The sequence below is a fragment of the Aspergillus bombycis genome (assembly GCF_001792695.1).
Source record: "Aspergillus bombycis strain NRRL26010 chromosome Unknown contig00084, whole genome shotgun sequence".
NCBI lineage: Eukaryota > Fungi > Ascomycota > Eurotiomycetes > Eurotiales > Aspergillaceae > Aspergillus > Aspergillus bombycis.
The window spans coordinates 100,223-116,664 of NW_019170086.1; the positions used below are offsets into that span (position 1 = coordinate 100,223).

Consider the following 16,442-nt stretch of genomic DNA (forward strand, 5'->3'; position numbering starts at 1 on the left):
GGAAAACAGCGATGGTATGACATGATGTTCTTAATTCCTCTGCACTGAACTGGTGCAGTGTTTGTGAAGGGCAGGATTATTCTCATGTGCACGTATTTCGCTTGGCTTTACTCTGTGATTCCCGTGTTCTGTCCTCTGGAGAAGCGATGTTATTCTGCTTGATATGTGTGTTACGTTCCATATTTTTCAATATATATATATCCCTTTTCTCTTGATTCCCCTAACAGAATTTGAAAATTACTTCTAATCATGGCAGATTTCCAACGAAACACATTCTGTTACCGGACATGTTCTTCGCTTTTCTGCTAGCTGATGGATCGCCGACAGCATTTCGGAGAAGTAAAAACCATAAAAAGAAACCAGCAGAAGAATAAAAGAATAACAGATACAAAAAAAAAGGGGGGAAACAAGGGGAAATCACTACGGGTGCGAAGTAGTACTAGAACTGAGCTAAGGTAGCTGAGGTTTTTCTCATTTTCTCAACCTTGAGCTGAAAACACTCGGTGGGCCAGTGGAGGTCAAACACCTGCTCAGATCCCAGTCCCCGCCAATAACACCTTGCCATTCCATTCGTCAACTTGGAATTGGGCCAACCTGGCGTGCATCATGGATGCACGAGGGTTACAAGCACTTGGTGGATTAGCGAATGGATGTTGCATCTGGCTCGTCTTCATCTCCAATAAGGTGACCGCTACAAGATATCCTCTCGTCATTTTTTGTGGACAATCTGCAAGGGCTGGCCTTATAAATAGACAGACATACAGCCCAAGCACGAGCATCATTTTCTGAATCCAAATTCTTTTCAACCCTTGACTAACACTGCCCTTGTCCTACCGCCAAAAAAAAAGATGAAATCTCTCTCTCCGCACATGCTCCCGGTGGGAGAGCCCAACCCACCCAACGAGAAGCATGTGAGTGCAATCTCGATATTGGTTTAAATGATCTCATGGGAAGTACTGACGAGGACGAACAATAGTCTGTAAGCGTGTCCCTGCCGACATGGGAGTCTGTCGCTGCTTGGGGCCGTCGAGAGCAATGGCTGTTGGACTCATTGCATACTTGCTATCCACGGTGAGCTACTCGTTCTTGATACCTCGCATTATAGGCTCAGCCGGGATAGGTTTGGCATGCATCCATCAGTACGCAAACTGATGGATGCCGTATGTGCTCGACTGCGCGCCCCCAAGGATTTGAGCTGTCTGATCTTTCCCTCGGCCGATGCCGCCGCCAGGTGTACAGCCCGACTATCAGCTGAACACCCCAAGGAAGCGTGCCACACTATCAAATTTCAATCACACCAGCCAGCAGACGAAGAAGCTCTACGATGGGCCGCTTTCTTTGTCGTCCTGTTTCCACAGGCATGTGACTCCACCGCCATGCATTTCTGGAAAGTGTTTGGGGATGGAATCGCGGGTCGTCATGCAGAGCATTGCCTCGCGGCGCTTCCCTCGATGAATTCTTACTCAAAGAATACTAACTTTGAAACTTCAGCCACCTGCCGAGATCATTCCACCTGGGATCTGCAATGGGTCAACTCGGCTGCGGCCGAAAAGAAATCTATCCGGAGTTTGATTGCACGTTTGGTCAGTTCCGACCAGCAGGGTTATCGTCCCGTCAGCAGTCACGACGTCTTTCTCTACCCTAAAGGAATGTGTGCCATTGCAGCAGTAGCTAGGGCCTTGGTACCTCAATCTGCAGAGCTCTCTGAGGCGGTAATCTACGGGTACGTCAAACAGGCTCTTATCTTCGATTGTCGCAGAGCTGATAATCATTTTAGATGGCCATACGCCGAAACTCCGCTCTGTGTCAAAGAAAGTGATTACAAACGATCTACTCTGCTCAGCGCTGGAAGTAAACAAGAACTAGATGAGTTGGAATCCTCCCTTGCGGCCGGTCGTCGCATTCAGGTTCTGTTCTGCGAGGTTCCTTCCAATCCACAACTGCGAACCCCTGACCTGCCGCGAATTCGTGCCCTGGCTGCACAATATAATTTCGTTGTAGCAGTCGACGACACGCTCGGTACTTTCGTCAACATCGATGTTTTACCCTATGTCGATGTGATTATGACCAGCTTAACGAAGATCTTCAGCGGCATGTGTAACGTGATGGGGGGAAGGTGAGCGTCCTGTACCGCTGAGACGTTTCAGACCACTTTTTGACAAACTGCATTACAGCGTCGTTGTAAATCCCCAATCGTCCCACTATACCACGATTCACTCAGCTCTCACAGCGCTTTACGAGGATACGTATTTCCCTCTCGAAGCCATGATTATGGCCCAGAATGCCTCCGACTTTGAAGAGCGAGTCAAGCGATGCAATGCCAATGCCCACACAATCGCCAATTTACTCGCGAAACATTCTTCGGTGGCCCAATTGTATTATCCTAGCTTAGTACCCTCACGGCAATTCTACGATCAGGTGCGGCGCAAGGATGGTGGCTACGGGTATTTGCTTAGCATTGTTTTCCATAAACCCGAGACTGCTATGCGCTTTTATGACCTGCTGGACATTTGTAAAGGACCTAGCGTCGGGACCAACTTCTCTCTGGCGATTCCATACTGCCTGCTGGCGCACTTTCGGGAGCAGGACTGGGCCGAATCCGAGGGTGGAATAGACAGACATATGGTCAGAATCAGCGTTGGGTTAGAGAGAGAAGAGGATCTAATTGCGAGGGTCCAGGATGCGTTGACGGCAGCTACGGCAGATTACTGAAGTCGTAGGATTCCCTCCTGGGATTGGGCACAGCGTAATATCTCTGTGGCTAGTAGTTACTTTGCTCAGATTGCATAGCAGGGAATAGGCGTCCTCCATGCTTTTTTGATTAAGAAATGAGTATAGACTGCCTAGGATTGATAAACGAAATATGTAGGTCGCATCCTCTGCACATACATTAACTACTAGTAAATGCGGTGGCAGTATCAACGGTGGATTTTGCTAAGGGAAGGCCAGCTCCGTTCAGGCATCGTGACCACGTGATTATAAAGTCAGGATGACAGTACCATACCCAAATTACGAGCGTTAGCCTCGAGTTGACCGGTGAACGGCCGGTATCAGTGACGGTTCCGATGTCCTGCTGCCGTAAGCGAAGGAGGCAACGGTAACTTTATGACTACTTCTCCCTCGTCCATCCTCTCTTCGCAGCTCTTTTCCCTACACCGTCGCGTTTGTCCACTCTTCTTTCCTCCCACCCCTTCATCTTCTTTTCTCTTGATTTCGATATTTACAGTCGAGGACCTGTGCATATCCTACCTGAGACGGTGACTGCCCGTCTTAAGCCGGTGTGGGTCCTTTTTTTTGTTTTTCGAGAAATCAAAACAGATTTTCTTTGCTTTCGCTTTCAGCGCGTCGAGCTGCTTTTCTCTGAGCAACACACGTTTGCCTCTACTTGGTAGAAGCGCACTGTAACCGAGCATATCGCCTGCATTTATTTGTTGATATCAGCTTGTTAATCACCTTTCGCGCAACCTTTACAAGTTTTCGGTCTCCGGACAACTTCGAACGAATGAACCTATAAGCATCAATCCATATCAAACATCATGTCTTTCGGATTCGGAGGATTTGGTCAAAACAACCAGAGCTCCGGATTTGGAGCTGGCTCTGGCTTCGGTGGGACAAGTTCTGGAGGAGGTAGGTTTGCAATCCATCATGTCGCTGCGATTTTTTCTGCCTTGGACCTGTGACTTTTACCTTTCAACCTTCTTGGGACTTCCACTGGTTCTACAATCGGTCCTCACTGGTGCTCCTGACGTCAACCCCGCGATGGTTCCACTTGGCTCTCGACATATCAACACTCCGCGGATGTTTTCGACTCTGGGCAACACAGTTGGCGCCGCAAGAGAAGGGATCGCAGCTTGAGTACAGTCTCTGACAGCATCTTCCCCCGTCATCTAGGCTTTGGATCTACATCGTCCCCATTTGGGGGCGGTAACACATCAGGCGGTGGCCTGTTTGGGAATACTTCCAGTAGCTTTGGTTCCGGAGGAGGTACGTGTCCAATGACGATGTGTTCACGAGCTTGGCGATCCTTTCTCTTCCCTGCTCGCCTCGTGGACGGAACTCTTGGCCTTATTATTGTTGCCATTTATGATACTTGACAACCGACATCACCACGACTTGCTGGTGAATGCACATTAATGCAGTACGCTCTGCTCTAGTGAGGGAAACGAGCATAGAACAAAATATCTGGCCATCGGGGATCTGTGTCCAAGGACGAGCTTTCTTTCCTCATATATATTCCAATAAATCTCTTCATATATTGTTTCTAGCGCAAGCCCCCGCAGTGAACTGACGTTTTGATTTATTTAGGATTCGGAACGGGCACGCAGAATCAGTCAAACTCGCTTTTTGGTAGCCAAAACCGGACTGCCGGCTTTGGGGCCGGGACTTCAACCGGTGGAAGTCTCTTCGGAGGCAGTGCAGGAGGTACAACAGCAACAACTACCGGCGGTGGTTTTGGTGGTTTCGGTTCGACCGGAAACACTGGAGGCTTCGGAAGCTCCAATAACACCGCCGGTGGAGGCCTCTTTGGTAACAAGGCTGGCACCGGCACCGGCACTGCCACTGCCACTGGCAGTGCCACCGGCTTTGGTAGTTCAACTGGTACAACAGGTGGCTTTGGCGCAAGTGGCGGCTTTGGAAGCGGCAGTACTGGCTTTGGTAGTGGAAGTGGAACTGCGTTCCAGCAGGCCGTTCCTCCATCAGATGGTACTGGTAGCACGCCATTCAGCCTTTCACCGAAAAGGATGGCAACTCGAATATAACCAACCATTACCAAAGCATTTCTTTCATGCAGCCATACAACAAATACTCATTTGAGGAGCTACGTCTGGGTGACTATCAACAAGGCCGAAGATTTGGGAACGGGAGCGGGCAGGCCGGTGCTTTTGGTACGTCAGCATTCGGCGGAAGCGGCTTTGGTCAACAACAACAACAACAACAGTCGACTGGGTTTGGAAGCACATCTTCCCCCTTCGGTGGCACCAGCGCCCCTGCCTTCGGCCAGACACAGACCCAAACCGCTGGTGGGTTTGGCTCCACCACTAGCAACCCCTTGTTCGGATCGAATAAACCGGCGACCTCTTTATTTGGAGGAGGAGCCACTTCAACGGGAACGTCGCAGCCCAGCTTATTCGGTGGGGCCACCGCGACTTCCGGCGGCTTTGGTAACACAGCCAACACCGGAACTGGCTTTGGAACTGGTGGATCCGGTGGTCTCTTTGGCAACAACAACAATAATCAACAGCAACAACAAAACAAGTCCTTGTTTGGCGGAGGCGGTACGTCTACCGGGACAGGCTTTGGAGGCTTTGGACAGCAGAACACCAGTGCGTCTACGCCATTTGGTGGTACTGCAGCTACCTCGTCCCCGTTCGGCGGCGGTCAGCAGCAGCAGCAGCAGCAGCAGCAGCAGGCTGGGGGAAGCGCATTCGGTGGGTTTGGTCAACAGAACCAGCAGAACCAGGCTCAGACTCAGAACAAAGGGCTGTTTGGCGGTTTCGGACAAAGCAACCAACAGCAACAGTCCTCGACACCTGGCCTGTTTGGAGGTGGCGGTGCTACTACGGGGGGCTCTTCTCTCTTTGGCCAGAATAATCAGCAGCCAGCGACTGGCGGTTCCCTGTTCGGAGGTGGGAATCAGCAATCCGGAACTGGATCACTATTCGGCGGAGGGGCTCAGCAGCAAGGCCAAAAGAGTAGCCTATTTGGGTCTGGCACCACTGGTACACCAACCGCAACCAATACGTTCGGAGGCTTTGGTAATACTCAGAATCAGCAGGCCGGAACTGGTGGCCTGTTCAATGGACAGAATCAGCAACAGCAGAAGCCCAGCCTTTTCGGTGGGAGCACCGGCACCGGCAGTTCCTTGTTTGGAGGCGGTGCTGCAGCCACTCCGAACACAGGCTCCTCGCTTTTTGGTAACACACAAAACCAGCAGCAGCCGCAGACTGGGGGTCTCGGAATGGGTACATCCAGCCTCTTCGGTAGCACGCAGCAAACGCAAACTCAACAGCAGCAGCCTCAACAGCCGGTGCCTGGTAGCCTGCAGGCCTCCCTCCTGGACCCAAACCCATACGGAAACCAATCCATCTTCTCTGGTCTGCCCGCTCCCAGTGCTTCTAGCCCTGGTCCGTTGGCGACGCCGCTTGCTTCATCTATCAAGCAAAAACAGCGCACCCCATTGCCAGTTTACAAGATTACACCCAACGCAGCTAACCGTCTCGTCACACCGCCAAAACGCCAAGGGTACGGGTTCTCTTATTCGACCTACGGGTCACCTTCTAGCTCTACTGCTACTCCTAGCGGGCTCGGTAATAGTCTTCTGGGCGGCAGCCTGCGTGGAAGCGTCAATGGTGGACTTGGGCGCGCTAGCTTCAGCAAGAGCTTTTCTACGAGCAACCTTCGTAAAACCTTTGACCCGGAGGCTGACAGCGTGTTGTCTCCAGGAGCACTTTCCTCTGGCTCCTCTCGTCTGTCCAGCGGTAGCCTGAAGCGCCTTACCATTGACCGCAGTCTGCGGAACGATCTATTCTCACGGCCCGCCAGTACACCTGCCGCTGCGATCACGAATGGTGAGGATTCTGCCCAACCGACGGATAAAGCCAAGAAGAAGGTCAGCTTTGAATCTACCTCGGATGCTACCACAGGAGGTGAAATTGTGCCGGTACAGTCTCAAACCTCCGAGCCCACGCCAGAAGAGCTAGGCTTCCTCCGCTCAATTCGCAAGAGCAATACCGTCAACGGGCTCAATGGGATTAAAGAAAATGGCATTCGGCCCGAGATGGAATCTGTCCGTGACAAGGATCTTCCGGCTGTCCCTGAAGACTCTGAGCAGACAGCAGTCACGGATGGCCAATCACGACTGGCTTCCGTCCCCAGCGGCGATCCACAACCCGGCGAGTATTGGATGAAGCCACCAGGGCTGAATTGAACAAGATGGGCCGTGACCAGCTCAAGCATGTCGTGGGCTTCACAGTCGGTCGCCAACATTGTGGTCAAGTGACATTTGATGAACCCGTTGACTTGACGAACATTGATCTGGATCAAGTCTTCGGAGGTCTTGTTGACATCGGCGTGCGGAAAATTACAGTGTATCCAGATGAAGCAATCAAACCCCCTAGGGGCAAAGGGCTGAATGTCCCATCTATCCTTCGAATCGAAAATTCCTGGCCGCGAGGAAGAGACAAGAAGTCCCCATCACCTCTCACCAGCGGGCCTCTTTTTGAAAAACACGTCGATCGCCTGAGGAAGGTACACAACACTGATTTTATCGATTACGAAACGGAAACGGGGACATGGGTTTTCAAGGTGCCGCATTATACTACATATGGCCTTGATTATGATAGCGATGATGATGAAGGTGAGAGCCTCAACCAAAGCACTTTGAGTGCTGCTCCTGACACACCGACTCCGAAGGCTCATACCCCCACCAATCTCGATAATACCGTGGCCTCAGAGCAGATGTCCACCTTCTCGACAGATGATTCTTTTCTCGGTTCGGTGGCTGGTATTGACGATGACACATTCGATTTCAAAAAGCGTAAATTAGTCCCAGGGTCGTTTGGTAGCCAAGCAATGGAAACAATGGAGGATGAACACTCGAATTCCGGCGAAGATGAAGAGTCTTTTTTAGGGGAAGGCTCCACGGGTTCAACTACTGAGCAAGAAGGTGACGATGTCACTGAAAGCCAGCAGTCTGGCGAATCAGAAGTTGAATTAGATGAGGACGAGGAAATGGACATGGCGGGCACCTTTCCCTCACTTCATCATACCGTGGAGCGCGATGATACCAAAAGCATCGTCAGCTTAAACGAAAACACACAGCCATCTTTAAAACCATGGAGTACGCCACCCAAGGCTCGTCTTGATCTTAGCGGTGACTGGGCTGCGCAGCTCCAACGAACCATTAGTCCCAGGAAGCAGGACCGCGACGCACTGCGTGAAATCCAGGCAAATGCCTTCACGGACAGGCCTCTCCACGATGATGACACCCAAGAGCCTGTTGCGGAAACTCAGCAAAAAGGTTTCGCAACTAGTATCGATCTAATGAACTCTTTGTTTCAACAACCGCGGAAGCAGCAGACACAGTCTCCTTTGAAGGCACGCAATGCGCAGCCTAGAGGTTTCGAGGTTCGACTCCCAGTTTTCTTTCACTCCGTTGCGTTTCAATCTTTCGTGCCTTACCGTAGTGGTGTTACAATATGCCGAATGGGCCAAAATCTAGATCTATTGGGAAAGTGGACTAACTTCAATCTCCATCACAGTGGCCGTACAACAAAAAGCCAAAGACCTTCGCTGGCGATTCTAATGAACTGAGTCAAGACGACCTTGCTTTTCACCACTCGTTCAAGCCGCGGTGGGGCCCAGCGGACTCGATAATATGTGTCAAGAACGGAATGGAGAGCACCCATTCCACGGATGGCCGTTGGGAGCAAAAGTTTTCTATTACGAGCGAGGAGAGGGACATCACTCTGCTGGCTTCCAGTAAGTCTCCAGAGTCGAATGTTATGCTCGATGCGCAGAAGAAGCAGACTACAATAAGCCGCGTTGATGACGTTCCTCTGGCCCGATTGACCAAGGCTGATTTCCAGCAATTCGCACAGACATCCTCCAGCTTGGCGGATTCTGACCAAGAGCGACTACTGTGGCAGTTGACCAACATTCTGTTCAATGACGAAATTGAAGATGACATCTCTGTCGGCGTACCACCCCAGCTTCGGTCAAAGTTCATTCACCGCATCAAGAAGGATCGCTTTAGTCGACTGTGGGAAGGCATTGTTAGAGAAAGGCACGCACATACACTGGGCAAAGCCAATTCAGCCGAGGAACAGGCTATCTACTTGCTTTGTTCGCATCGGGTTGAGGAGGCGTGCAATGTCTTGATAGCAAGTCAAAATCTTCATCTAGCTACCCTTATCGCGCAAATTGGTCGAGACCCCACGAGCCGTGCAGACATGGCGAAACAAATCGAGATGTGGCGGCAGCATAACGTTTATTCGGAAATGACCGAACCTATTCGAGCTCTATACGAACTTCTGGCAGGCAACGCCCTCCGCAGTGAAGGTAAATCAGGCGGCGCACTGGAGGATCGTGCTTCTACGTTCACTCTCACTGAACGTTTTGAACTCGATTGGATCCAGGCATTTGGTCTGCGTCTGTGGTACGGAATCACCGATGATGAACCTATTGAGGCCGCGGTTTCAAAATTCCTCAACGATCTTAGTACCGGTAATGAGCCCGCTTTCCCACATCCATTCCGTTCGGAGAGTGCCCGGGAATTATCGCATTCGGCATCCGACGCACTTGGTCTAGAGTCCCCTTTGTGGGTTCTGCTTAAGCTTTACTCAATGACTCTTGGAGTAGCTAAAGATATTCCAGCAATGGAATTCCCTGCTGCTCTGCTCCCGGAGTCCGTGAGCGGAGATAAACTGTCGAGCCGACTCTCCTTCCAGCTGTATCAGCTCCTTGCCACTGCTGTTGGTCAACACGACGGCTTTCAGATTGATACTTTCCACGTGGATCAAATGGTATGTGACTATGCCTGGGAGCTCAGCCGTAGTGACCAGCTCGACCGGGCTTTATTCGTTTTACTCCACCTTTCACGACCTGAAGATCGTGAGCGTGCCATGAAAGAAGCCCTAGCGAGATTCGCTTCGCGGCTGCCCGACCAGACCACTCCTGAGGGAGTCCCAGATACTACCTGGCACTATCTTACTACAGACCTGCAGATCCCCGAAGGCTGGATCTGGGTTGCCAAGGCACTTTACGCTCGGGATATTGGAGATGCCGCCCGCGAGGTGGACTGCCTTATCCGTGGCAAGAATTGGGATGATGCGCATGCTACTTTCTGCCGCATTGTCGGACCAACCGCCGTTATCGAACGTGACTACGCAACGTTGGAAACCTTGGTGTCAGGCTTCGGCGAGGCCCCCGAGCGAAAGGTCAGAGGATGGACCAGTGGCGGCGGTGTATACGAGGACTTCCTGCGCTTAGCGACAGCAAAGAGCGGCAAGCGGGATGCCACCAGGTTGAATCGCTTGGTGAATGCGCTGGTTGCGATGGGCAATCAGATCAGCCAAAGATCGGGTGTCGAAGGATTGGAAGAACGTGTGGCTTTCAAGGAAATGAGCCGGGCGATTGCTAGCTGGACGGCACACGAAGATACCAAGGTGAGTTCACATATCTTCGCTTCTCGTTCGACGCCTTGGAAAGGTATACTAACTTATTCTCTTTTCTTAGGTGGTCGAGTTCTCTAGTGTGCTCAGTTTGCCTTTGACTGGCGATGCGCGAATCATGCAGACCGCCGAAATGAGTCGACGGTATTACGGTATCATCATGCGGGTGCCTATTAAGCGTCTTTATTTTTCGTTTTTGCTACGTTTCTTTGGTGTCATCCCTGTAACCTAGTGTAAATTTCCCCCCCGTTATCATCCTTCTTGGATTCCGCATTCTGCAGCCCTTTCGTGGTGCTTCATGATCTCCGTGTTAGTTTAGGTACTTTACGACAGTGTGTTAGTACGTGAAATGCACCTAATATCTCTTTAAACTAGCCTATATTACTCTTGCCTACATTACTCTTAATATTTCTCTACCAGTTGACCATTCCATGCCCTCTATCCAGCCTTGAAGCTTTGAAGCTAGAGGGAGCAGCCCTAGTATATCGCTATACCCCAGATTTCTACGTTAAAAATCGCTGATATATGGTATACACATGAAGGACCAAATACCACCGACCAAAACCAGATATCTCATACCATGCGAAAATATCCATTCATGCCCGACTTCTGTACTCAAGTACAGTGCAAACAGGTCAACCCAAGTAAGCCTAGCCCCATTTAGAAGACGGTCCGCCAAGAAAGCCATAAAGTCCAAATGTCTCGAAGAGATCCTGATTTTGTATTTTTACCCCTTCTAGCTCCGCTTATAGGCCGTCTATGATTTTGGTGGGGAAAAAAAAAAAAGAAGCTCAGAACCATGAAATAAACAGTTAATATTTGGAAATTTTGCTTCTCTCAAGAAAAAGTTGTTGGTGATATGGTGAGCATGTATTTCGGTTGTGAAAAAGATACAGGATCCAGGCAATCGTCTGAGGATACGTTTAAATCATTCTGCCAATGGCCTGGGTATAGTTGTTTGGGTTCAGCTCGTTTTATTTGTCTGTGTTGATGAAGCTACGGAGTAATGACGACCCCTCTTAAGAGGTTCTTCGGTACGATAGGGATTATGGTGGATTGTATTCCGAGGTAAGATTTTCAGTGAATGGCTTTCTTCTGCATCCATGCTTGTAGATCGAGTTTTGTGCACCTCAGATGTTTAACGAAAGAAATAGTATGATTGCTAGCGGGAACTGTACATGATTGGAAATCCTAAACTGAACATGAAAAAAAGAGAATACTCCTGCTCGAACATCTTTATCTAGAGAAACAGGTTTGATTATTTTTCCACCATTCATCCTACCATCAGTCTACAAAAAGCGGAATGATAGTTTACATGCCCGGGGAAATCAGCTTGCCCTCGGCCCTGCTGTTAGGGTGCCAGCCACCGGCGTAAGGGGCCTGTCCGAGCTCCTGAGCATGCTCCTTGATTCTAGCCTCAAGTTCGGGGCGGAAATGACGAATAAGACCCTGGATGGGCCAGGCAAAGGCTTCACCCAGAGCGCAAATGGTGTGGCCCTCGACCTGCTTGGTCAGCTCCTGGAGCATGTCGATTTCACGCTCACGGGCCTGGCCGGTCTCCATACGCTGCATCATCTGCTGAGTCCACTTGCTTCCCTCACGGCAAGGAGTGCACTGACCGCAACTCTCGTGCCTGTAGAAGCTAGACAGACGCGAGATAGCGCGGACAATGTCGGTGGACTTGTCCATGACGATCACAGCGGCGGTGCCGAGACCGGTTTGGTTGTCCTTGAGAGCATCGAAGTCCATGAGCTGATCATCGCAGACAGACTTGGGGATGACGGGGGTCGAGGATCCACCGGGAATGACAGCGAGGAGGTTGTCCCAGCCACCGCGGACGCCACCACAGTGACGGTCGATCAGCTCACGAAGAGGGATGGACATCTCCTCCTCGACGGTGACGGGGTTGTTGACGTGGCCGGAAATACAAAACAGCTTGGTACCGGCGTTGCGCTCACGACCGAATGAGGAGAACCAGTTGGCACCACGACGCATGATAGTGGGGGTCACAGCGACAGTCTCAACGTTGGTGACGGTACTGGGGCAGCCGAACAGACCCACAGCAGCCGGGAATGGGGGCTTAAGACGAGGCTTGCCGGCCTTACCCTCGATGGACTCGATCAGGGAGGTTTCCTCGCCACAGACATAAGCACCCATACCACGGTGGATGTAGACATCGAAGTCGTAGCCGGTTCCGCAGGCGTTCTTGCCGATCAGACCAGCCTCATAGGCCTCGTTGATGGCCCGCTGGAGGACGGTAGCTTCGTAGTAGAACTCGCCACGGATATAGATGTAGGCAGCGTTGGCGTTCATCGCACGACCGACGACGAGACAGCCCTCAATGAGCTTCTGGGGGTCCTTGCGCATGATCTCACGGTCCTTGCAGGTTCCGGGCTCACCCTCATCGGCGTTGATGACCAGATAACGGGGTCTGGGGTCCTTATCCCAGTCCTTGAAGTTCATGAAAGACTATAGGGTCATTGTATGTTAGACCCTAGGGGTCCGAAGCCGTCTCTCAATCAGCACTTACATATTTCAATCCCGAGGGGAAACCGGCACCACCACGACCACGGAGACCAGAAGCTTTGAGTTCCGAGATAAGCTGTGATTTGGCAGCACACCTGCATTAGCATTGAACCAATTCGAGATAGAACACACCACAGGATGATGGTCCATGGCAAATGGCCGAACACCTACCCAGTCATGGCCCTTGAGAACAATATCCTTGGTCCTATGCCAATCACCGTACTTCATTGCTGACTTCAGATCGGCTCCATGGTGCCCGTAAAGGTTTGTGAAAATCCGGTCCTGGTCCTGCAGACCGCCATAATGCCGTACTGGGGGAGCGTTGTCCTGGACGGTCGCGAAGGTGCGGGCAGCCTGGCCCTGGGCTCGGAGGGAGCGGGAGGAGAGGTTGGCGAGGGAGGAAGACGAGGGAGCCGCCGCTCGAGATATCATTGTGATAGCTGGCCCAATGGCTGCGGGGTGATTCGAGGGGGAGGGAGGAGTGGAAAGGGCTCAATGATGGAGACTCGCTGTCGTTGAGCTTCACGGGCGCGGCAATTCCTGCGCTTGCTGAATATCCGCCTTTCGCCCGCCGCTGATTGGCCCCGGCGCGGTCACGTGGTACATGCTGAGTCAGGTATCCCTCGCTGGTCAGTGAACTATGTGAATCTTACTAATCATTATGTTTAGAATTGTGTCTACGGAGTAACGAGATCTCGTTTCAACACAAATGTACACGCTCCGTGCTACTGCGGAATATACAGACATGACGCCGTAGAGAGCATCACTTGCCCTTGGCCGGGCTGCCCTGCGGCCAACAAAGCCAGTGGCTCCTCTGGTACCTGCACACTTTCTTGCTCCGTAATCATCCATGCCCACCGGAGCCAGTTGGGAGAAAGCCACCAGTTATCTCCCTGCCATGCTCCTGTGAATCTCTCCAAGTCAGAGAAGCTAGCACTGTCCCGTGTTTGCATTCCCTCAAGCACGTTATCAAACATGTCTAACAGCTGCTCGTCATCCTCGTCCTCCAGTGCCCATAGTACATCTTCAGGAGGAGCTGCGTAGTTCTCGAGAAGGCATCTGGCCCATTTACTGAGTCGAGACGGAAGTGCAACCGCCCCCGGGTGAGATTCCCCAGCAGTGTAAGCCGCTCTGATAAAGCAGAGGAACATCGGGAAGGCAAAGGGGGATGTCTCAAGGCTCCCCTTCAGCATCGGGATAGCCCTTCCAGCGTTCTGAGTGACGCCCTGTAAGCACGCTTTGCAGGGCTGTTGCATCTCAACGGGCAGTATCTCGAGCAAGTCATCCAGAACGAACAGCTCTCCATTGTTTGCAAGAACTGATTGGCGCTCGAGAATTCGCACCTGTATCCGAGACCGTATTTCTTCTGGGAACTTTCCTGGAGGCACACGGACCATATGCGAACCGAGAAGCTGTTTTGTCTCCTCCCAAGTTCCTCCGAAGTTATGCTGTCGTGCCCGGTTTAGGGTCCATGCTGCAATAACCAAGGCCGTTTCGGACAGCATGATTTGAGTGTCGCGATAAATTTTTGCATGGGTCTGCTTGAGATTACCAGGGTTCTGTAGGTCGGCCGCTGAAGACCTCAGCTTTACAATATGTGTGATTAACTCGATGATGATCTGGCTGAGGGCGGCAAGAGTGGTTCGTGAGCTCCCATAAGCGTCTGGGATTCGAATGCCTTGCTCTGAGATCTCAAGACTCTCTAATTCCCTGTTGTTAGCTGCCAATGTCGAGACAGCGTTGAAAAGTGCCGGGGAAAATATTGAATGCTCCATTGGCGTGTCAGGAGCAAGAAGAGGGTAAAAGACATTGAATACGTAATAATGATCATCCGTCTCTTTGGCCAGTCCCGGAAACATCTGTAGCTGCTGAGATCTTGCCATCTGAAGTGGACTGCCAGGTGGCGCTCGTAAGCTGACAATACGATAATCACAAGGATTGTTTGGAAGGCAAAAGCCATAATTCATCATTACTGGCAAAGAGTTAGCTAACCCCCAAAGGCCGCGTAGAATATAGCACCTACACTGCTCATTATTTCGGGGCCCGTAATTGTTTGAGATCTCCTGACCAGCAGCGACGTCTTCCAGGACTAAGAATACCACATTCTCTTTGCCAGCGCGCCACTCTACTTTTGCAAGTGGACGATGATTTAGAATGTCAATGAAGGGTAGGAGCACAGAAACGTTCTCCTCAGGAAGCTGCGTATCGGGGATTACACCAGAGAGCACTTTGGCTGAGAACGCACGCGAAATAAAGATGGTCGATGCCCAGAGATAAAGATCCCTATATGAGACTCGTCAAATCCAAGCCGTCGACCATGAGCAGACACAGTTGTAGCCTATCACTTACCAAGTGTACTTCTCAGCGCCATCAAACCCAGCCTTACAGAGCTCAGTGTATACAGTTTCGTAATTCTCCTTCAATAAACTGGTTTTCTGTGCTCTCGCTGTGGATAGACTTGTGCCCTCCAGCCATGCCAGGTCATCTCCATCATAGTAGAGAGGGGTGGTCAAAGCACCAGGCTGAGGAAGCGTCCTGATATACGGATACCAGAAACCGTCTTTTCCCTGGAGGTACTGCCCAATCAAAAAGAAGATTGATGCTTCTTCCTGTCCCACCGCTTCCAGAAAGCCGCGAGGGAAATGGACTCCGTTCTCAGGGAAAGAAACGGAGCTTCCATCATCTGTGGTGAAACTGTAGCCGATAGCATTGAAATACGACATTGTGGAAGTCAAAGGCGTTTTGATGATATGAGTATTACTGGGAACACCATTTTTCCAGTCTTTCTTGACCTGGAGATGCACGCCGCGCCGTTCATCCTTGGCTATTTCAACGCTTTCGTGAAGCTGACCACCATTGTTGACCATCCAGTCCAACAGTGTAGTATAATGTTCCAAACTGCTGTCGATGTTAGGCCTGTATCGAGTCAGACACGATGCCATGTAAACCGGAGCATGTCACTGGTGATGGAAAATGGACAGGCATAAAGCAGAAAAACGATATATGACAATAGCCACCTGATTGAGGTGGGGTTAGGATTTGAAAGCAATTTAGAAGCGCTAAATACAATTCATATCAGGAGCAATAGCGATAAGGCCAAATTACTGTTCGGTGACCAAACAACAGTCATTTATAACTTCGATCCGCCGGGTTATATAGCTAGCTTTATCGCGAGCTTACGATAGATGGCGTCGGTATCGCGGGGGGTGGGAAAAAAAAAAGGAAGAAATGAAAGAAGGAACATCAAGACGCTTACCCTTGGGCAGCCACGCTTAGGGCTGATGTGTCAGACATTCTGAGTTCTTCCAGGATAAGACACAGGCTTCCCCCTACTTAACCTGTTGCAATTATGAGGTTGCTGGAGGATTGGGTGGCTTTGATATTCAAGTTGGAGGGGCAGGTCGATAAATGTTCGAATGCGGTGTCCCACTTTTACCCGAAGAGCAGGATTTCAAAATCTATACGTACAACCCATTGAGTACTATTTAACCTTCGAACCGTGGGAACTGAAATCAATGCTTCTAACTCAATATCGTACAGTGCAGGTCTCTGCTGAAAATGAATCCTCCCAAAGACACAGATAGATATCAATAACAAACAAAACGCCAACGAATGGTCCTAAGGGGAAGAAGAGACAAGGAAAAAAAAAAAAAGAAAGAAAGAAAAAGAAAAAGAAAGAAAACCAAGACTGAGAAAGTACCACTCCGCAAGAGAACAATGCTTCTTTTCCGGAAACATTGCAGG

At 50.7% G+C, this 16,442-nt stretch overlaps 4 protein-coding genes across 4 annotated transcripts; 3 read left to right on the top strand and 1 right to left on the bottom strand.

Annotated features, from left to right (window-relative positions):
• Positions 1 to 848: 848 nt before the first annotated feature.
• Positions 849 to 2,712, top strand: ABOM_008965 (putative cystathionine gamma-synthase; the record flags this gene model as incomplete). The annotated part of the gene is made up of 5 exons (XM_022536093.1): positions 849 to 911; positions 977 to 1,071; positions 1,121 to 1,723; positions 1,778 to 2,116; positions 2,175 to 2,712. The coding sequence occupies 5 exons, from the start codon at positions 849 to 851 to the stop codon at positions 2,710 to 2,712; spliced, it is 1,638 nt and encodes a 545-aa protein (XP_022386424.1).
• An 824-nt stretch (positions 2,713 to 3,536) lies between these two features.
• ABOM_008966 (nucleoporin SONB) lies at positions 3,537 to 4,760 on the top strand (the record flags this gene model as incomplete). Its single annotated transcript, XM_022536094.1, has 2 exons — positions 3,537 to 3,627; positions 4,306 to 4,760. 2 exons carry the CDS (start codon positions 3,537 to 3,539, stop codon positions 4,758 to 4,760), a joined length of 546 nt encoding a protein of 181 aa, XP_022386425.1.
• Positions 4,761 to 4,786: 26 nt separating this feature from the next.
• ABOM_008967 (nucleoporin family protein) lies at positions 4,787 to 10,404 on the top strand (the record flags this gene model as incomplete). The annotated part of the gene is made up of 4 exons (XM_022536095.1): positions 4,787 to 6,868; positions 6,934 to 8,127; positions 8,262 to 10,166; positions 10,237 to 10,404. The coding sequence occupies 4 exons, from the start codon at positions 4,787 to 4,789 to the stop codon at positions 10,402 to 10,404; spliced, it is 5,349 nt and encodes a 1,782-aa protein (XP_022386426.1).
• Positions 10,405 to 11,483: 1,079 nt separating this feature from the next.
• Positions 11,484 to 15,992, bottom strand: ABOM_008968 (NADH-ubiquinone oxidoreductase subunit; the record flags this gene model as incomplete). Its single annotated transcript, XM_022536096.1, has 7 exons — positions 11,484 to 12,641; positions 12,703 to 12,774; positions 12,870 to 13,150; positions 13,528 to 14,400; positions 14,767 to 14,981; positions 15,048 to 15,614; positions 15,955 to 15,992. The coding sequence occupies 7 exons, from the start codon at positions 15,990 to 15,992 to the stop codon at positions 11,484 to 11,486; spliced, it is 3,204 nt and encodes a 1,067-aa protein (XP_022386427.1).
• Between the last annotated feature and the right edge of the window lie 450 nt (positions 15,993 to 16,442).